We start from the raw sequence: 22,575 nt of genomic DNA, 5'->3' as shown, positions 1-22,575 counted from the left end.
AATTTGTATGTCACTCAACTCCCAATGACTCTGGGTAGCTTACAATCATGAAAACATTTAAAAACAAAGAATATAAGAAAAACACACACACACACACAAAACAGCACAAGACAGAAGAACAATGGCAGAGAAAATAAGCTCAGAAGGGAACAGAAAGAAAAAAGAGGGTGTCAATCATCCTCTCCAAAGGCCTGGGTGAACAGCCAGGTCTTTAAGGCCCTTCAAAACACCAGCAAGGTGGGAGCCGTTTGAATCTCAGGAGGAAACTCATTCCAGAAGGCAGGCACTGCAACAGAGAAGGCACACTTTTGGAGCCCTGATAGGTGGCATTGTTTAATGGATGGAACCCAGAGCGCCCCAACCCTCCCAGATCAAACCGGTCGGACAGATACTATGAGTGACAGGCGGTCCCTCAAGTAACAGGCCCTATGCCATGTAGGGCTTTATAGGTAGCAACCAGCACCTTGAATCACACCTGGAAGCAAGCAGCTCATGAAGCAGAGATGTTACAAGGGCATATGGAGGCATGCCCATCACTGCCTGCACCCCTGCATTCTGGACCAGTTGAAGCTCCTGGGTGGTTTTCAAGGGCATCCTTAGAAAACAAGTCTGTTCTATCTCCTAATGACAATTTTTCAGATATTTGAATACAATTATGATATGCCCAGGGAACCAGTTTTGTGTTACTGATATCTTTGAATATTCCAAAAATGTTGTAACTATTTATATGTTCCTACCAATGTGAGATAAGGAGGAAAAAAAAGAAGACAGAATAGAAACTGAATAGCATTTGAAAGATAAACATGTGTCTCCAACTATTCAGTCCTCTGCAGAACTGATGTTACCAGCAATTTACAAATCAATAACTTATCAATATAGATTAGTTATAGATTGATTGTAACAATGATTTATACCTTCCATTCATTGAAATATTTACTGTACAACTTTATATCATATGCCCTGTATGTTTTTGTTTCATTTTTTAGCTTCCTTTTTTTCCTTCTGGTATAATTTTATATATTTTCTTTTTCTGCATTTAGTTAATAAAAGAACGAGAATTAAAAAAATCACCTGTAGAAGCAGAAGCATATACTTTTTTCCACCCTCTCTCCACAATTATAGCTACAAAAAAATCCTTTGAATTTACTTTAGTCCCAGAAAAACTTGAGAACCAGGATTATATTCAGCATGCTTACTCTGAAGTCTTTTATTAGGTCATATAGCATTAAGAATTCAAGGAACCACCCAAAGGGTGACTAGGAGAAAGAATGAGGGGGGTGGAGATCTATTGGCATCCACTGCAGAGCAAACATATGCAGCAGTTTCTTTAAAGGACATGGAGCTATTCAAATGTTTATATGTTAAGGAAATTCTTTTAGCCACCAATAAAGCAGGACTCGGTAAGAACTGAAAAAGGCCAGAACATTCTTCACACTACTGAAATATCTAAGACGATAATTGCTTATCAGCAGTGACCCAAAGATGCCCTACTCCACTTTAAACAGGAAACTGTTCCCTAGATATGTATAAAGAATGTGAATTAATTGAATAATGAAGGTAAATACCAACCAGTTAAGCTACCATACCTCTTATTAAGCATTAGAGTGGTGGAAAAAAATTACAATTTAGGATTGTCTCAGAAGCTATATTAATTGGCAAAAATTCAATGGGACTATGAAAATACGTACATGGCTTTAATATGCAAATTATTATTCAAGATTCTTCCAGATACTTACGACAATACTTCTCTTCCTTAAGTTGTTTATATTTGAAACAGAGAGAAAGAGAGATACAGTATGTACTGTCTCCCCTTAAGAGTTCATAGTGTGTGACTGTGTGTGTGTGCGCACACGCGCCTTCAAGTCATTGTTGATGCCTGGAGACTGCCTGGACTAGCCCCTGAAGTTTTCCAGGCAAGTGGTTTGCCCTTGTCTTCTTCCCAGGGCTGAGAGTGAGTGACTGGCCCAAGGTCACCCAGCTGGCTTTGTGCCTAAAGTGGGACTAGAACTCACGGTCTCCTGGTTTCTAGCCTGATGCCTTAACTACTATACCAAACTGGCTCTCATTTTTTAATTACTACAAGCTATTTTGGTAGGAACATATAAATAGTTACATTTTGGGAATATTCAAAGATTCAAACTTACAAAAGTTTTGTGACTGTTATTATTGACCTCATATGGCAGAAGCCGGCTTATCTAAGGCGTTTATAAAGTCAGAGCTGAGATGAAGATTGACTTCTTGGGTTAGAATTCCCACTCTTAGAGATTATAACAACTCACCTGTATTTTAAACATCCTTTTTGTAAATATTTTTGTTGTATTCACTTTTTCTCAAAACTACAGGTAAGCAATCAGAAAGCTACCTCTGTTTCAAGAGTTTTAGGTGAGGCACTTTTGATGGGCATGCAAGAGAGGGCTATCTCAGCCTTGAACACATGCATTTTCTTCTTTCATCACACACATTGCAAGAAGCAACAAACCAGACTTTTGCTTCAGTTCAGCAGATTCCTCAGTTATTATGTTCACATCAGGAATTGGTGCTAAAATAAGCCAGGCAATTTCTATAACAAATTAATGTTCAATTGTGGATTCCACTCTGTTTAGTACTACTGTTTAGCACTACATTTTTTGGCTCAGCTATAACAATGCAGGACTTTGATGAAATGAATCCATCCAAACCTCTGGCTACAGAACAGACTGTGAGGACTTGGTTCTATACCTGGATATTTACTTTCTTTCCTGACATGTACAAATAGGGCCACAAGAAATGTTATACCAATCCCATAATACTAAGCCATATTGTAGCTTAGTTTCGATTAGTATTTATTTTTTATTTATTTATTATTAAATTTGTATGCTGCCCATCTCCCCCCAACAGGTGACTCTGGGCGGCTCACAGCTAAAATCAAAAACCCTGTCAACAATTAAAAATACCCCATAAATAATAAAAAAATTAATCCATTAAAAATCAAGTATAAAAAACAAACCCTGTACATAAATACTAAAAACATTCAAGATGACGGAGAGGGGCAAGGTCAATCACCCCACAAGCCACCTCCACTGGTGCGAGCCCCCATCTGGCCCCCAGGCCTTCTGGCACAGCCAGGATTTCACCCCTTTCCTGAAGGCCATGAGAGTGGGGGCACATCAGACCTCAGGAGGCAGATTGTTCCATAGGGCGAGGACATAGTATGATGTCCATAGTATGATGTGTAAACTTATCCTCTATGGCTTAGCCTAAACCAGGGAGCTATGGCTTATTCCACTGACAGAAAGACTGGAATACAAATCTATTAAATAAACTGAAACTAAATTTAAACATCTTATCATTAGTTCTATTTACTCCTCTCTGCATTACTGCAGCTTTTTATCATTACTTCCTGATTCTTTGTTTATGAAAATAGGTTTATTATATTCCCATAGCCTCAAAAAAAGTTAACTCATTCTGATAACACTTGGAAATACATATCTTTTAAAAAGTATTCCTATTAATTCATAACGGTTGATCTACCCCCCACTGACTGTAACATTCATGAAATCAAATATACACAGAAATAAATGTATCACAAAATGTCTCATCACACCATACATGAATAAATACCTTGAGGTATTTAAGGTAACATTCTGTCAGCGTTAAGAAACAAAAAACATCCTGAGTTATACTGAAGAAATTAGAAATAATTCATGGAAATATTTAATTTTTTTCAGAATGGCTACATAGGACTTTGAATTGTGAAATTTGAAATCCATGATGAAACAGCAGGGGAAACAAATTTTCCTACTGAAAACACAAGCCATGAGGTTTTCAGTAGATTGGGAATAATCTTTCCCACTCAATATAATTAAAACAATGTAGATTTGCAAAGCATGTAAATTTATTGAATTAAATATATTGGTTGTATTTACATAGCGTACTAAACCAAAATAAGTAAGCCATGCTTTGGCTTACTGTAATGTGTGAACAGAGATTACAGTACTATTAGTGATAAACATATAGCCACATGGGAACTAAGCCTTGTTAACCGATAAGAATCCCAGGGTTTATCGCATATTAAGAATCATGGCTAAGCAAAATGAAAACAAAATCATAGATAATTAAGTGCCTGGTAAAAATATCCAGCTATATGCAAGTTGGTTATTAATTCAAAGGATTATCTTGCTATGCCCAAGAGCATAAAATGAATTATGCTACTGTTCCTGGGCTAGAGGCTCTTATGTTAAAATTAAAGTTGACAGCCCCTGAGAAAAACACATTTTGATTCTTAAACAGAGATTAACCTGGTGGGATCAAGGCAACCAATATTAAGATTTCTATTCTGCCACAAACAGAAAGCAAAAAATGGAGTAAATTTGTTCTATTTTTCTAGAGAACAGAACTGGAACCAACAGATGGAAACCTCAGTGAAACAGTTTTCAAATAAGCATTTGGAGATTTCTTACATTGATTTGACCATGCCTCTATTGGGAATGAGGGATTCTTTGCCAGAGGTATTTAATCAAAGGCTCGATAGCAGTAATTGCATTCTACACTGTGGTTTGAGCTAAACAATGGCCAGGATCACTCCCAATTGCATGGTTCTCCAAATAGATAAGCCAAGCTGTGTCACACATATTGCACTGAGAATGTTTTAAAATCATGATTTTTAAAACATCCCAGCTTAGTGCATTGTGTGGGTCAACAGTCTAGTTTACACACTAAGGTTAAGGCAAGGGCACAGTCTTTTTAAACAACAATGAATACCCAGTCACATAAGGTGTTCTTCATTAAGAGTTAAGCATCCAGAATACACTAAAGAAAGCATATACTGAACTCATTTGTATTTAGGTAACCCTGAGGCCAAGAGATTTTAATGTTGAGGGCAATGGATAATAGACGCAAAACAAATCATTCAAGAAAATAAGCTGATTTAGCATTAGATTTCAAGCTGTCACAATATGGTATAGGAATTAAGGATTTACCCACTGAATTGTCTGACATATATGATCTGTTGGATATATACTCATTTACTCGTATATGTTCCTGTGGCTCTCCCAGCCTCATCTAGTTGCAAAGGCTGGCTACTGCAACCAATGGGGGTTTGGACAGAGCGCAAACTAGGCCAGCCAATGTAAATAACAAGAGTGACAGTGGTGTTGGCTGCAGTGAGTAGTGCCAACCTGCCAACTAGCACATTTCTTACCAAATTCTCTGTTCATGTTCCTGCTGCTCATTTATCACTGCCCAGCATAAAGTGAGCAATGCAGCATAACCAGACGCTTTCACACCACTTAAAGTGAGGAGGGAGAGGAAAACAGTCATCTTTCACCATACAACAAGAGAGGCAGAAGCTCCCAAAGCAACTTGGCTGGTAATTTTCTGAGCAGCTTGAGCCCATGTTGAAGCTAAGAGTTTGTTTCTTTAAGGAGATTGGCTTAACCAATACACAGTGGAAAAACAGAAGGGAAATGAAGCTTTTATTGCAAATTTCAGGAAATACTGAAAATGAAATTAGAAAAAAAAGGCTTTATTTAGCCCAACTGTTTTATCTTATTAATAACTGCAATCTGCACTTAAGCAACTATACTATTTTTGCAATAAGAATCTGCAAAATAGTAACTGTGGGGTCTTAGGCCCATAATATCACCACATCTCTAGGGTTCTCATACAATACTGACTCTGTGCCGTGAATTCTTGGCATCATCCCTTATCATCTGCCAACAACCTGCTGCCAGTTGGGCAACTGCTCATTTTCATCATTATGGTGAGTCAGGTACAGAAAGGCAAGGGTTCAGAGGATGAATATAGTAAGCAAGTCTCTAGTTAATTCACAAATATGAGTAAATCTAATAATGAGTCTCTAGTTAAATCTCCTTAATTTGTTCTAAAAGGTATTCCTAAACCATGGCAAACAAGGTTCTTTAAGAAAGTGCTTGCAGAAGTTCTAAACTGGCATGTATCCACCCCCACTACTGTGACAACCTGACAGCAGTAATTTGGATACAAAAAAAATAGGTTCGAAACAGCTTATGGGAGAGTGAGAGAGACGATATACAAGCATCTGTCCTTCAGGGTGAAACTAACAAGGTGTTTTATGCTACCTGGAGAAAGAGGCAGGTAACATCAACTTATCTGAAATTACTTTCCATTAGGGGTAAAATACAAATCCTCAATAGAGCAAATGCCAGGATGCAGGAACTGGCATATGTATATTTCACAAAAGCCAAGAATTCCAGGAATTTTTGTTTCTTCTTCTATGAGTTGTGAAATTATCTGAGTGGCTTGAAAAAATGAATCGTATTCCACAGGCTCTAGAACTAATTGTTACTCTGAATACATAATGTGTTATTAACCTGTTGTGATTTATTGATGAGTAAATCTAATATGTATTGTATTGTAGTTATACATTTCTTATTTTGGACTGAAGAGACATTGATTAACATTGCTTAAGTTGGGAACTAGTCCTCAGTTCCTTATTTCTTCCTTCAGCATAGTCACCAATTAGCAAATTTTGACTGAGTAGCAACAAAAATTATAGCTGACTTTTTTTTTTCTTGCCTTAAACTCTCCATATGTTGCATATACTATTTTTGGAAGAAGCAGCATTTTGTTGTTAGAATTGAAGCCAGCCAACTCACGCATTCTTCAGCAGCAAATCACACTGTAGATGAAAAATCTAGAACTTAGTTACTCCTTTCTCTAACAGAAGCAAGTTTAGTTGTTATGAAAATTCTCTCAATTGCTAGCTGTTTGCATTAAGTATAATTGACAGATAAATACTGACAACAGTGCATAGAACTCACCTTGGAAATTCAACTATATTATTATAGTTGAAGTATTATAGAGAATGCTGTATCAAAATGCTCTTGCTACTTGTTAAGTTCTAGACATTAATTTTCCTTTCTATTGAACTGTAGAAATATTTAATTCTGACAAGTAGAAAGAAAGATTACAGAGATTTAGGGCACTATTCGCTTCAGATAATGCAATTATTTTTTACTTTTTTCACCATCAACTCTATACATCCCCAGGAAGACAGCTTGGCCTGTCCACACTGATTCCTTGTATCATTAAAAAGATAAACTGTGCTTAAGTGAATTAATTTTTTCCTGCAGCTAACTGTCTATTGGACAAGCCCTGCTGGGTTCCCATATTACAATAAGCCATAATGTGTTTCATTTTGGTGTAGCATATTGTGTGAACCAAGTTAGTTTCAAACCCTAGTCCATCTAGCGAAGTACAGTATTATCTAAATCAATATTTAATATAAATAAAGCACACATACTTGATGTAAATAAAGACAAATACACTGACTAGAAGTTGCTTATCATTTGGGGAGAGAATCTATCCTATCTCCACATGGCCATGTAACTTTTTTTTTTTTTTTTTTTTTGCAAACTCTGATCTACCACGATAAACTCTTCCTCATCATCTGTCATGACAAAGGCTAGGTTCACACACTGTATTAAGCAGGGGTTCTCAAACTTTTTCAGGCCACAGAAACTGTTACTTTAAAAAATTCCAGAATCTCTGATCAAGAGGCAGAGCTCTACTGATAGAAAATGGACTGTATCTGAGTTTGCCTCCCTTGGTCTCTCATGGAACCTCATCAAATTCTTGCAGAATCCTAGGTTTCTTCCTTAAAAAAAGAAAACAAACAATCCTGCTTTAAGTTTCTGTGGTTTGCACATTATGGTTTACATCTTAGTGAATTAACATTAAGCCATAAACCATAATTTACTAACTACAATAGCAGGAATCACACAATATGCTTAGTCAAAAAAACAAACAGCCATTCATGCATGCAGCTGAGTCCTATACAATTCCACGAAGTGAAAATTAACCTACAAACAAGGCATACGTTGTACCAACTGGCAAGGCTCAAGTGCTTTATCGCACCACTGCCATCCCATGAAGATTCAGCCCCCTTCTCAAGACCTTACTATTACTACCTGCAATGGCATCTCAACCAATCTGCTTGTGCAGATGCAGAGGTAACCCAACGGTGCCTCCTGCATCTTTTATAAACATTTATAAATTGCTTGCTTGGAATGGCAAGAGTCTAGGAAAGACAGCTAGGAACAGCAACCATTGCTCAACTGCTGATTCTTTTCTAGGTGATGGCTACTCTTCCTCCTTTTCACTTTTATATTCTGTCTCCAAAATCTACAGGAAGGCAAATGATCTCCAGTGACACAGGCAATTCAGTGGTGCCTACTTCTTGCTGCCGTTGCTATTCAATTGCAAGACAAGAAAGCAACTGTTACACTTATTGCTCTGAGTGATCCCACACCAGGACAATTCCTGTATCTCACTTCTCCAGGCAATGACTTCTTCCTCTTTTTCTGTGGTAACTATGAGATCTTGACAGAGCATGAATTGGCCACATTATTTTCTGACTATTCCCTACATCCTCCAACCCTCTAATGGCAGGAATTCAGAAATACTTTTTTAGCACCTGTGCTTGCAGTTCTAACAAGACATTGTTCAAACTGAGGGTCTCCAAGCCCCACCTTGGACTGAGATTAGTTGTCATGATAGTGTGTCCATGAAGTTTTGCTCTCTCGTTTTTCTTTTCCTCTTCCTTGTGCACATTACTTTCTGTGAAGGATTTCAACATTAGGGGGTCTTCCAGGTTGTTTTAAAGGTGAAGGAGATACTGGCTGTTGAGACGGCAACTTCCTCAACCTACTGAGGAAGTTAGCTAAATTGCAGCGCAGTGGATAGCTGGGTTCACATATCCTATTACATCATAAAGTTATTTTGGGTGTTGTGCAAATATACGTTTTGTGATTTGTATACTCTCATTTATGGCTTAGTGTGTTCTGTGAACCCAGCTAGTAATTTATTCAGTAAATCATAGGTTAAACAAACCAGGTCACTGTATTTTTAAAGCAATGCTATGGATATATAAGCATTGGAAAGAATGAGCTTCATGGCTCATTCAATGACTGACTGACTAAAACACAGTTGTTTGGATTTACTAACATGCCAAGCTAGAGGCAGGCATCCCATAGCCCACATTTAATCACTTTGATAAGTTTAATGCACCTATTTCAACTCAGATCAATGAGACATTAGTGTTTCAGATGACAACACTGAAATGAGGTTGAACATTTTGGTATTTCCTCAGTGATGTCACTATCATACCCTTGAGGCCCTCAAGAAGCTGGATGTCTTTTTTTCACTATAAAAAAGTACAACCCAGAGTCACAAAAAGATTGCTACTTTTGTGCTAAGCCATAAATCATAGATTGTAAACCATTAAAGGTTCCATTCAATCAACTTGCTAAGTCAAAACCTACATTATGACTTGACACAAAGTGTGAACCCAGTTATTAAGAAATAGGATTTTAGCTCTTTAATACCATGTTAGGTCCTTCAAAATTCTTAATCTGAATTCTCAGATGATGCAATGGTTCTGTACATCTGTGACTTCTCATATCTGCAAATTTTATCTGGAAAAGAATACACGCTGTTTGCATTCCTGTTGTTGTATATTTTCCCACTGACTTCTAAGGATGCCAAATGTATGATTTGATCATGAAATAAAATAGCGATTCCTTTCTCAGTTACATCTGCATGCGTTTAAGGCACATGTGCCCAAGATTTTTGGAAGTGACAGTGAAAGAGATCCTAATGATACTTTGGTCACAATTAACTGTTGTTGTTGTTCAGTCGTTAAGTCGTGTCCAACTCTTCGTGACCCCATGAACCATATCATGCCAGGCCTTCGTGTCCTTCACTGCCTCCCGGAGTTTGCTCAATTTCATGTCCATTGCTTCGGTGATGCTATCTAACTCTCTCATCTTCTGCTGTCCCCTTCTTCTTTTGCCTTCCATCTTTCCCAGCATCAGGGTCTTTTCCCAAGAGTCCTCTCTTCACATTAAGTGGCCGAAGTACCTGAGCTTGAGCTTCAGTATCAATCCTTCCAATGAGCAGTCAGGGTTGATTTCCTTTAGGATTGACTACTTACTCCTATTAGGTTGTGTAGGGGGGAGCAGCCAGCCCTTTAAATCACAAGCCAGCCTTATGTGCCCAGAGGGAGTCACCTTATCCCTGAGGGGCAACAGAGGAAAAGAAGGGGGTTCTGTCAGGTTGCGGGGGGGGGAAGAGTTTGGAGGGGAGTTGAGAGAGAGTTGGCTGAAGTCCTGGATGAGGGGATTATCTCAGGCAAGGTTGAAAGTTATTTCACTATAGTTAAAATTGTATGGGGTTTGTTTGTATTTTATCATTTTTGGCTGTGTGTTGTGTGTGGAACCCCATCATCTTTTGGTACCTTTAATAAAGTTGATTTTTATTTAAATCCTGGAGTTGACTAGTGGCCTTCTATCACCCACCTCAGCTTGGCTGAGCCACAGGCTCCCCAAGTTTTTGTTTTTCCTTTCTGTAGTTAGCCAGACCCAGGGTGGGGTGAGGATTTCCCCTTCAATCCTCTCCTGGTTCCCCAGAGGGCTGGGGTGGAAGGGAGAAAGTGGTTCATAGCAAAGGGGTGGTGGTAGCAAGGATACCTAATTTTCCAGTCACTTTTGCCCACAGGTGTGATTACTTTAGAACTGAAAGACCTCAGAGGAAGGCCTGGTTGGACCCTGAGGGCATCTTTTCCCTTATTACAGGTTGAATGGTTACTCTACAGTTACTAAGAAGAAAATCTGAGGACTTCATCAAGTTACAACTGCTTTGAAGACACAAGACTCACTAGGCCAGAGATACTTACTAATTTAAGCATGGTAGGCTCCTACAAGATGTGGCAAGCTTTTGCCACAGAATCAAAAGGATTTTTAAATTCTTCCATTTTGTCATCATCTTAAAAACTACCCCAGGCTCCATCTTATTCTCTTGAAAAAGAAAATATCTCTTAGAAAGTTAGATTGAAATCTTGATGCAGACAGGATCACTAAAAACTAACTCAATTTTCTATTTTACTATAAATGTATCTAATTTACACAAAGCAAATCCATGCAGCTTCCCTAACACAGGACCAGCCCACTAACTGTTGGCAAGCACATGTCTGCACACCTCAGCATATAGTTCAGTGTCTTCCCACAGCTGAGACAGTCTGAGAATAACTTAAGGTGCCACACCCTGGAAATGGTGTTTCCACTAATATCCTGCCTCAAAATACCATGTGCAGGCAATATAAGGCACATTGATATGAACTCCTGACCTCTGCTGCCATTTTTTTCTTCCCTTTTTTAAATGGATTGGTTGACAGGTCAACCTGGAGAGTGCAAAGCCTTGAAACTGGCCAGCCTGTGCTGATTAGGATTTGGGTCTTGTATTTCCATAGCTCGCCTGGCAGAAATTCCTTTCCAGTGGCTGCTGCTTCCAGGAAAGGCCTGGTTCCTTGCGTCTTCTCTTCACATTACGTTCTTAGAGTAGTTTACAACTCTCATACTGATCCTCACAGCTAAACCCTTTTTCAGATTCCAGCTCTTCAGCAATTACCCAATGGCTACATCTTGGTTACATGTATCTGGACAAATACTAGATAGCAGACAAGAAATACAAAAACAAAAATCCTTGATTGATAAGTCAAACATTAGACCATGTGACCACAGTTTCAAGAAGTTTAAAAAATGCTCAACAGTACAATGGGAAAGAAAAATATGCAGTGCATAGAATAACCACAACATAGTACACTCAGAGGCAGTTTTTATGTGTTGGATGGCTGGGGCCAGAATTTCAGTGGAGGGAACCACTACTCATGGCTCTTAAAATGCTGTGCATGGACATCAGTGCAGCACAGGCCCATCTGGGTATGCACCATCACAGGTCATGGTGAAGGGCAGCAAACTAGGCTGGAATGATTCCCTGCTGATTCCAGGCTGCAGGAAGAGCACGGCAAAGTAGTTGCGAGGATGTGGCCGGCCTTGATTTACCTGACACCAAACTGTGAATCAGCCAACTACATTTTAGCCAAGTATGCACTGCAAGCATAACTTCTATGGTCAGTTTATGGTTTGGTGTGTCACGTAAACCCAAATAATTTGGTTAACTGAAAAAGCATTACCATGATACACAAATGCAGCTGAAGAGTAGCAGTGGGGCAGAGGTGTGCATGTGAAAAGAGGTCAATACTTTGGCTAAGCTATCCAACGTCATGAGGAAAGAGGTTGTATTCTGATGAGCAGCATGTTTAAAGTTCTTCAGCAAAAGCAGGTAACTGCAGACCACTAAGAGCTCAGTATTATATAAATCTTATAAGTTAATAAATGACAACTGCAGTCACAATACAGGAAACTTTGCTGTTGCCAATATTACTAAACCTGAAAAAGATCTACCATGTCATCAACCAGGGTGGGGAACCTGCAGTCCTCCAGATGTAGCTAAATGATAACTTCCAGCAACCCCTGCCAGCATGCCCAGTGGTGACAGATGTAAGAGCTGTAATTCAGCAGTACCTAAAAGGGCAAAAGTTCTCCACTTCAATATAAAAAACACTAGCCCCCTTTTAATTCCTAGAGTGCTCCTTATTTCTTCAAGGCTACATGTCATGATTTTTGTAGGAACACTGATAGCAAATGTATCACATGTAGGATGCAGACTTTTAAAATTGCATGTATTCACAGCTGGGATTCTCACTGACCTGGATCATGTATAACTTGAAGGCCGAATTCACCCTAAATCACAGCATTAACATTGGTTTAGCATACTGTGTGAACCTAGCCAATTATAGCATATTCTACAGTATAAACCAAATTCTAGCAGCTTTGGCTTAGTATAATTCTGCAAACCTTGGTTAAAATCCTAGTTTAGTACAACATGTGAACCAGACCTTTGTTTTTGATGGCATTAGTCTAGAAACAAGTCCTTGGAAAACCACTAAAACATACTATAACGCAGGACCAACATCATACTGTAAATGAGGGATATGTAACTTTTCTAGGCCGTGGAGTGATTAGCTGGAGGCCGTATATCAAAAACTTACAGTTTAATTTAATTACATTTATATTTAAATAAAGTGAATATAATTAAACTTCAGTCATGTATTTAATACATCCCTCTTCCTCTGCATTTGAAATATAATTATGTAACAATTTTAGAGATCCCTAAAGACACCTACAAGGATTTAGGGAGCTCCGTTACTGAGACTGAAGTATAGCAAAGATCCACAATCTTTCTTCAGATCACTTAGTCAGATCCAACATGACTTCCCCTTTCTGTAGTCCTTCCATGCCACACAGTATTTGATATTTGTTATTCCATTCTACTGGTTATCTCAACTATCTACCATCTGTTCATTTTGTAATAACAGATTAGAATAATTGTTTCCTCTATAAGCTCATATTAAAGTGGATATGCATTTGGAAAAGAGGGAAGACTTGCTCCTTTAGCTTTATGCTAAACCACAGGAAGACAAAAAAGAACATAGTGCAAGTCAAAAAACTGAGCAAATACTTCAAGTATGGGAAGGGTAGCAAAAATGCACCCTTCCACTCCATAATGCTGAAATGCATTAAAGTAGTGTTTCTTAAAGTGTGGTCCAAGGATGCTGAGTGGTCCCCCCGAGACCCTCTCAGGGGTTCAGGAAATCAAAATTATTTGCCAGACATTGAAGTTATTTGCAAAAATGTAAAACAATGTCACTCTTCTCAATATTATTATTTGTTAAAAAATAGGGTTTTTTCATGAAAAGTATTTTATTTATGTTAATATCTATTGGATTTAATATTTTTTTGCATGATTCAATAAATATTCTATGCATGTGTCAATTTTAATTTTTAATATGGTAAATATTGATAAATGTAACCCATACAAACAAAATATCTTTTGGGGTCCTCCATAATTCTTAAAAGTGGGGAGGGATTCTAACAGCAAAAAATTTAATAAACACTGCATTAAAGACTAGCTTTACCAAACAGTCAATTAACAGACATGTCCTGAGATTATAGATTAGATTAGAGGCACAATGATTTTTCAGATAAGTTGATAAGTCACTTCAGAAAACAAAACACATCCAAATACACTTTTGAAATCCCATGAAATTCAATGGAATGTATAGACTAGGTACACATATTATGTTAAATCAAAATTTAACCAAGATTGAATAAACCATAAAAACTATTAAAATAGTAAGTCATGAACCATGGATGTGGAATGGTTCACACCTGATTCATGCTTGGCCTTTAAGGTATTTTTATTGTTGTTAACAGTTACTTTCCAATCACATATTTAACCATTTCCCCTTTTTGCCATACTAAAAACTGCAACTTTGAAAATGTTTTTAGAGTTCTTTGGGGGCTCACATTCAGAACCTTAAGCCACTGCATTCAGTTCTAGGGCTTCTGCCACAAACTATGATTTGCAAATTTGAGTGGCAAGTGACAATCACACAATAACACCAAGCCAAAAACAAATTACGATGAGACAGGCCACAAGCCGCTGACTTAACACCCTGTATTTGCTTATCTTTAATTCCAATGTTAATGACAGTAGAATATTTGGACTGCAAAAATCTGGGCACGCAATAAACAGAACTCTACTCTCATCTAGTGTTGTCTGGATTTTTGTAGCCCTAATAGTCGCCTAGAATTCATAACAAGGTTTGCTCTTTAATGCTATATGTACGGGGATACATACACACACATATATACATACATACACACACACACACATAATTATAAATTGCCACAACCAGGCACAGCTTTCACAGTCACCAGTGAATTGTTCCTGCACAGCTAAACCCCTGTGTGTGTCTGCGAGTCAGTTTTTGACTCCTGGCGACCTCCCGGACTAGTCTCTGCAGTTTTGTTGGCAAAGCTTTGCAAAAGTGGTTTGCCATTGCCTCCTTCCTAGGGCACAGAGAGAGAGAGAGAGAGAGAGAGAGAGAGAGAGAGAGAGAGAGAGACTGGCCTTTATGCTGGGGTGGAAAAACCTAAGCCCGTTGACCTGAAGCGGTTTACGGGTGCCTAATTTTGCACAGGACGGACGGGGCTGCAGAAACGGCTATGGTGCAGACGCAAACCTCCAGCCAGTCTCTCAGCAAAAGCTGCCCGAGAAGCCTCCCGTTTTCTGAACGGAACAGAGCGACTAATGAAAGCTTTTCCCATTTCCCGGCTCCAGAAGCGGTGTCACAAGGACGGCGGCAGGAGGGGGGAGTGAGCAGGTAGGAAGGAGGAAGTTAAAGAGTTGAAAGCTGGAGGCGTTTACAAGAGCAAGTTTATCGAAGGTGGGGGTGGGGCTACCTCATCGCGGCAGAGGTGAATGCGGGGATGGGGGGGAGGCGGCCACTGAGAACTCCCGCTGAGGGAGGTCGATCTGTTCCCCCCCCCCCTTTGACCCCAACCTCCAAATGCCTTACCTTGCCGAGGTACAGCAGAAACGGGAAAAAAACCTGCGCCAGTCTCCTCATGGTGTCCGGCGGCGGCGACGGCAGCTCGGGAATGCGCGCTCACTCAGCGCCGCTGTATGTAGTCATGGCAGAAACTCTCCTACCCGCCCGCCAAAAATGAAAGACAGGAGGAGGGAAACGGAGAGGCAGCGCTGCTTCCGTCTCGCACCCTTCTCCAAGTAGCCCTCCGCAGCGTTTCTCCCGCGGCCGCTGGGAGAACTCAGGGACGGCGACCGTCTGGGGAGGGCAAAGAGTCAGCCACCGCCCCTTTCTGACCATTCATCGCTTCCTCCACGCTGCTGCTGCTGCTGCTGCCGCCGCTGTTTGCAGAGGACAGAAATTAAGCCCCACGTTGGCGGCAGTTAAAGGATTGGCTTTCAGCGTTTGCTGCTGGGAGCGGAGTAGGAAGTTGTTCGAGCCCGCATCCTCTCCCTCCTTCCTCCCCGGACTGGGGTTTGGGTGGAAGTGGCTCCACTAAAGCTTTTTGTCCCCCCCCGCCCGTTCTTCCTTGCATAAATTATTTTCTGTGTGGGGGATTTCAAAATGCCGCTGGATGGGGATCTTCCGGTTTGCCTGGAGAGTGGGAGTGATATTACCCGGATTGCGACTGGACGACTAGGATCTTGGGAGGTAAACTATTGCACTCAGAGTTGAATTCATGCATTGTAGTAAAGCATAAATTTTGCCTGGTTTAGGCTTAGTGTGTGACTGAGTGATATGATTCAGTAAGTCACCAAACAACCCATGACTCAGGGTGATGTGCAAACTACCCAATGGAAGGAGCTTGCAACAGAAATTTGCGTAAAACGGTTGCAGTATATCATTTCATGAGCATTTCAAAAATGTCAAGTTGCCAGGTCATGTGCAACACTTTGTGAATGCATCCATGCCAATTTCTGGCACCAATGTAGGAGCGGTTTGCCACTGCCTTCTTAGCTGGAGTTAAATCTCTTTGAATTGAGGGGCACACTGTGCCACAAGCTGGCCTCATCTCATGTGCCACAAGAGCTGGGTTTGCCAAACAGGGAGGTTGACTATTTTTGTGGTTTAGTGTAATGTGCCAACATGCTACTTCTGAGAAGTCATGTGTAATGTTAGGTGCCATTGACTCAAGCCTGACCCTGGCCATTCTATGGACAAATATGCTGATCCCAGCAACAATCCACAGGTCTTCCAAAGTCATTTCATGTTGTCCATTTCATCCATGGTCTTCTCTATTTCCCTAAAACAAATACAATCATTTTTCCTAATCTGTCACCCATTTGCCTCATATAGTGAGTTTTTAGCTGTTGATCATTGTCTCAGAGTGAGCAGTCAGCCTTTATTTCCTGCTTCTTGCAGGGCCATGATATTCCTAGCAATCTTGCCAAATCCATAATTCAATTATGCTTATATTTCCCTTGTTCTTTCTCAATGCACAGCTTTTTACAGCCATATATTATCATTTGGAAAGTCACCACTTTAGCTATCAAATTTATTTCCATCAAGTATGCATAAGATTGCAGCCTCATTCATTTCTTGTAACAGACCAGCTGTAACAGAAAATTGTGGTTGGAAAATGATCAGAAAATGACTCCACTGAGTTCAAGGAGATTTTTCTTCTAAACAAATATAACATTGGGCAACAGAAAGGACCAGCAGTAGGCTTCAAAGCCTCTTTGCACCCTTTTTAATAGGGTGCAGGTTTAGAATTTTTTTAAATGCTCATATTACCATACATGCCACCTTTAGATTTCACTTCTGTTTTTTTTTTTGTCATAAAATAAAAGGAAGCAGACATGTGTGGCCAATCAAATGAGAAGTCTGCAGTACTGTTACACTGTCCTTGTACATCTTGCTTCAAATTTTGTACAAAAGGAATTTAAAGAACATGTTTTGATGTTTGGCATTCTAACAACTTTAACATAGAATAGAAGTCTGGGTGAAATGTGAACAATTTGGCAGTCTAGTTAGTTGTGCAGGACTAATTATCTGTAGTTCATTTCACCTGGGCATTGAATATAACCCAGTTCCTCTTGATCAGTGCCTGGTTTCATAGTCAGAATCTTTAATTAGAAAATATTGACATAATAAGACAAAACAAAGAAGCTGTTGTACCTTAACAAATTGCCTTAGGGTTTATTAACTATGCCCCCTTTATCTGATACATATGCCACACTGGCACAAGAAGGCTGACCTATGATTCTTCTCCATGGTAGCTGACTCAGAAGCTCAAAGAAGAGCTGACTGAACTTTGGACTCTGATTCTGTTTTGGTAATGAAACAGAACTGGAGTTCTGTGGCACTGAGAGCCTGGAGGAGGAGAGAAGTAGAGTGGGGAAGCCCGCACTTGATGCCAGCAGAAGGCCTGTGGGATCTGAGGACTGGAACCAAAGGAGTTGTTCTTTGTTGCTCTTCTCCTCCCTGTTCCTCCTACCATCCATGGCAAGAGGAATGGAGAGAGAAGGCCCAGTCCCTGCTTTTCTTGCCAGGGGTAATGGCTGAAGTGGGGGACGGGAAGAGTGAAAGGAGCACGCCTTGGGAAGCTGCTCTGCCATCTTTAGCCACAGAATGCAGTGGCACAGCTGCTTCTCCCAGCTTAAAATGTCCTCCCCAGTGGCAGATGTTTTAAATGTGTCACCTCTGGCTTTGACATCCCTCCAGTACAGCCACCAACCAACCCACAGCTTCAGAAAAGAGGGGAGGCATTTTAAACACCTATCCAGCTTCAGCACACTGATGTGGAACTTGTGAGGACTGTTTGGGATGTATGAACAGTCCCCTTCTACACTGCTGGTCCACATCAAAGTGGTACCTGTTCAATACTTTACCACAAGGCCAGTGTGTGCATGGATAAAAAAAAGCTCTCAGGCCTTCTCCACTTAATCCACAGTGGAGGCTGGCCTCTCAACCACAGGGGAAGCACTTCCGCAGGTAGCAGAATAGCAGACCTGTGGGGGAACCAAGTCTTTTGGATGTCAGGAGAACTGGCATCCAAAAAACCAGCTTCCTCTCCTCTCTTCTTGCCCCCCACAGGAGGCAAAAGGAGCATGGGGGAAGGCCCAGGAAAGCTGCTCCCTTGCTTCCAGTTCTTCAGTCCACTTGGAAAAGTGGCAGCAAATGACCCTCTTCTTCCATGTCTGCTTTCCAGGGCCAGAGGGAGTTCTCCTGGCAAGAACAAGTTCATATTTCCCTCCTCTCCCAGTTTCTCCTGCCACCTATAGGAGAGAAAGGCTTTTGGCACAGTGGGAGAGTCCTGATTTTCTGCAGCCAAAAGACAAATGGCCCTGAAAATCAGTGTCTAGGACCAAAAGGGAGAGTCGCTTCAGGAGCCTCAGGTAGCCAGAAAGAGCAGGACGTGACTCCATCCTTCCACTTATCTCACAGTGATTCTATGCAGACTGACCATTTAGAATAGCTTGTGCTGTGGAAGTGGAAAAACTGTACTTCTGAAGTGGAGCAAGGAAAGACAGGTATAGGCTACAACTGCAATGGGCAAGGGACAGACTGAGGATCATGTCCTATGTTGATGTCCTCAAGAAATGATTAGTAGGGATCTTCATGCTGGGTAAAACAGGATGTGGGGATGTATCCCTAATATGGCTGAAACCATGGAAAGTGACTTACCTACTGATCTAGAACCACATTATATCAGAAACCAATGACTGCACAAATTATAATGGGAGTAGCCATCTCTGCAAAGGCTTTATGATTTATTTTTTCATTTAATAAAATGAAATCTGCAGTGTCTTGATTGGAGTTAGAACTACAGTGAAGCTTCCCATAGCCTTCCTCCGTCTCAAATTCATTAAGGAGAGAGACTGAAAAGGCCACTCTAGCTTCTCATATTTGTCCTCAAAAGCCAGAAGGGAAAATTAAACTCAGCCTTCCCTTCTGAGGTCAAACAACACAAGGACTTCAAAATCAGATACTGTAAGTTAACATACCATTATTGAGAGCTGCCTTGGGGTTAATTTGGCCATGATCCTGACCAGAAAGTGACCAACCTGTAGGATTCACATTATATACTTGCCAATTTGCGCAACATGCTTAACTTTGCTACTAAATTAACCCAATTTAGTAGAGGGGTTCACACAAACCATTAAATTATAAATGAATTAAATGGCTGGATTTGCATAACACTAAAATATATTTAGCTAATTTGTAGGCCATGGCTGTATGTGCACAGTTACTGAACAGCTAATTAGCCAACCCCATTTTACCCAATTTTGTGGTAGGCACACAACCCATATGATCAGCTTATTGTTCAGTATATTTTCTGGGGGTAACCAGAAAATTGGGGTAGTTAACACATCATTCATTTAACCATGGGTAAGTATCTAATGAGAACACAGCCTTAGATTTAGTTTGAGGTGCAAAGTCAACAAGCATAGATTCATGGAAAGTTTAAATAATTAGATTCACAGATTTCATTATTTGATTTGCTTAGTTTTGGCTTAGCATTTTGTATGAGCACATCAGTTCCATGGATTTTTTGTTTAACTGCTGGTTTTCATGCCCTAAGCATGCCAGGCATTTTTATTTAACTTCCTCCCAGGTAAATAAATGAATAGTAAAGCCTATGGTATGTTAATTTTGCCATGTGTTTGTCATTAATAGGCAGCTGTTTGTCATCTTGGAATATCTTTGGTGTTCTGTGTTTGGAAACTTTATCGAAGTAGCTAATTATATTTCTTTCCACTGTTACTTGATTTCTCCATCACCCATCATCACTAATCTTAATAAAGCAACTCAATCAAAACATTTGGTTTTGTTATGTTTTTTGACAGATCAAGAACCTTTCCCCTCTGTTCCAGATTCAAGCTGCATGCTTTACTCAAGAGAAGACACAAAGAAAACAAGTTCACTTTGCAGTGGCTGAGAACTGTAACTGTTTGTTGTCCCCTCTAGGTAATTTTTGCAGATCTTATGGTCCCCCCAATCTAGTTTGAAGAGATGGACAATGGTTACTTGGCAAAATAAATATTTGGAGAAGTATAGCAGGCTGCTGTCCTAATGGACAATTGTAGAGTCCCACTTCCCATGCAGTGAATATACAAAGAAACTTGGAGGCTTCTGTATGCTTTTTACTAATTCTCTGTGTTTGCATGACACACCACATCACAGAGTAATCAAAGGTATTTTAGCTAGCATGTCATGGTTTATGGTTCAATGTGATGTGCAAACTGAGTAACCAACGGTTAAGTTAACCATAAATAACCATGACATGCTAACATAACCAATAATTTTCTGATAGCACTGTTGAGAGATAGTAGAAATGCAGAAGAAATGTGGTATCAATCAGTTTTGTAACAGAGCATTCTTTAATTGGTTTCACACAAAGGAGACATAGCTTACTATGGTTAGTTTGTGGTTCTACAGCTGTATTTCTGTGATACATATGTGGAAGAGTAGGCTGCTTAGCAAAATTGCAGGCATCTGTGCTGCCTTCTTCCCTCCCATCTGAGCTTTTCCCCCAGTGTCAGCATGGCAGAGTTGCCAGTAAAGCTGCAACCTTGATACAGGTGTGGGAGGAGACAGAAAGAGATGTATGTTTTGGAGTTCGGCAGCCACCAGCAAACAGAGTACAAACAAAAGAAGGTGTTTTTCCTTCAGAAGGAGTGGATAGTTTATTTTATTTTATTTTAATCTGCGCTCAGTCATTACTGACTCTGCAGTGACTGCTTGGACGAATCCTTGCAGTTTTCAAGGCAAGTATTTCGGAAGTGGTTTGCCAGAGCCTCCTTCCTAGAGCAGAGGCCAGCTGGCATGCACAGGAGGCGGGGTTTCCGTTGCTTTGCGCCCTTTTCGGGCAAGCACGGTTTTCACGTTTTATCGGCAACTGCTCCTGACTCCTTTCCAAGGCGCCGCCAGCATTTTTCCTCCCACCGGAGTGAGAGTACCCATTTATCTACTCACGTGAGTTTTCGACCTGTTGGGTTGATAGGAACTGGGGAGGAAACAGGAGCTCACCCTGTTTAACGCGAAGGCTGGACTCGAACTGCTGAAGCGTCAGCCATTTCTGGCCGGGAACTTTCACGTCCTTATACACACATATATATATGCCAATTTTCCATCATCTTGGGACACCTATTTATTTTTAGGATTGTTTTTATGTTGTATTTTAATGAATTTTTATCTTGTTGTAAAATGCCCAGAGTTGTTTCACAAGATGGGCAGTGACAAATTTGATATAGTTAATTAATTAATTAAATTTAATTAAAGTATAGCAGCCCAGCAAGACAAAACACAATGTGAAAAAGTGCAAGAGCTCTACATGATGAATATTAAGAGAAAAAGAAACAGAAATCTCAGAAGGGGGACTTAAGACAGAACAGGCTTAAGAAAGAAATGTTGATGCCTAATAATAGTATAGAGCATAGTATATAGGTAATTGTAATAGAAGAATAGGTAATAGTATAAACATTGTCATAGTAATAGTAATTGAAGAGTAATAGTATATTGTAATAGTAATTATCATAGTAATAGTATAGAGATAAGAATAGAATATAGGAAAGACTCACATATCACTTTAATATGTTTGTTTTTACAAAATAAAATATCTCCCACCCTTATAGGGAGATATAAAGAAACCGCCTGTCCATGGTCCAGTGCTTTTGTATCTCTCTTGAATCTGGGTCAATCTAACTGGGTACAGTTTAAAAAAGAACCCGTGACAACATAGAACCATAAACTAGCCAACCCCATTTTAGCTAATCGTATAGACAAAACACAACCAATTGGGTTGATTCAGTAACCTATAACTTAATATATAATGAGTTAACATATTCTGTAAACAAATCCTTTGTATTAGTTCTACATTCTCCTACATAGAGCCTTTTCTCCTACAGGAGAAAATTGTCCTGTTTCCTTAAACAAGCTTTATTTTTAATAGAAGTGTGGAATGAAGAAATCCAACAGATTTAGTTGTACCAGCATGGATGTGAGGAGAAAGCTATGCTATTCTATTCCCATGTTATTTGTGGTCAGAAAGGCACAGAGGTATTGTTGGTACACAGAGCTCATGGCCATACCTTCCTGAGCACCACAGTGCCCTTTTATCCAATGCATCTGGAATTCATTTGCAGGATTTACAAGAACTCCTGGTTTTTCCACTTAATTTTTGGTCACTTTGCAAGGGGACCCCTGCTGGGATAGTCTAGGCTTGCAGATTCAGGGCCAGGGGAAATCTTGATCTGTTGCCTGGGCTGTTTGAGGAAGTGATGGATGTGGGCTACCACACATGAAGTTTTTGTCCTAAGGCTCTCCCTTTATGCAAATACTTT

At 40.0% G+C, this 22,575-nt stretch overlaps 1 protein-coding gene across 1 annotated transcript in view; it reads right to left on the bottom strand.

The window, feature by feature from the left end:
* PTPRJ (protein tyrosine phosphatase receptor type J) overlaps positions 1-15,545 on the bottom strand; it is a 98,967-nt gene extending 83,422 nt beyond the window's left edge. Inside the window, exon 1 of the mRNA XM_088146038.1 lies at positions 15,281-15,545. Coding sequence (XP_088002164.1) covers positions 15,281-15,331 — 51 coding nt within the window. The 5' untranslated portion in view covers positions 15,332-15,545. The remainder of the gene's footprint in view (positions 1-15,280) is intronic.
* Positions 15,546-22,575: the final 7,030 nt, after the last annotated feature.

The sequence above is a fragment of the Python bivittatus genome, unplaced genomic scaffold, assembly GCF_059951505.1.
Source record: "Python bivittatus isolate LINGU-HERP-01145 unplaced genomic scaffold, Pbiv_v1 ctg000480_np1212, whole genome shotgun sequence".
Lineage (NCBI taxonomy): Eukaryota > Metazoa > Chordata > Lepidosauria > Squamata > Pythonidae > Python > Python bivittatus.
The sequence above is the reverse complement of the archived record's forward strand: the minus strand, read 5'-3'. Positions and strand labels throughout refer to the sequence as shown.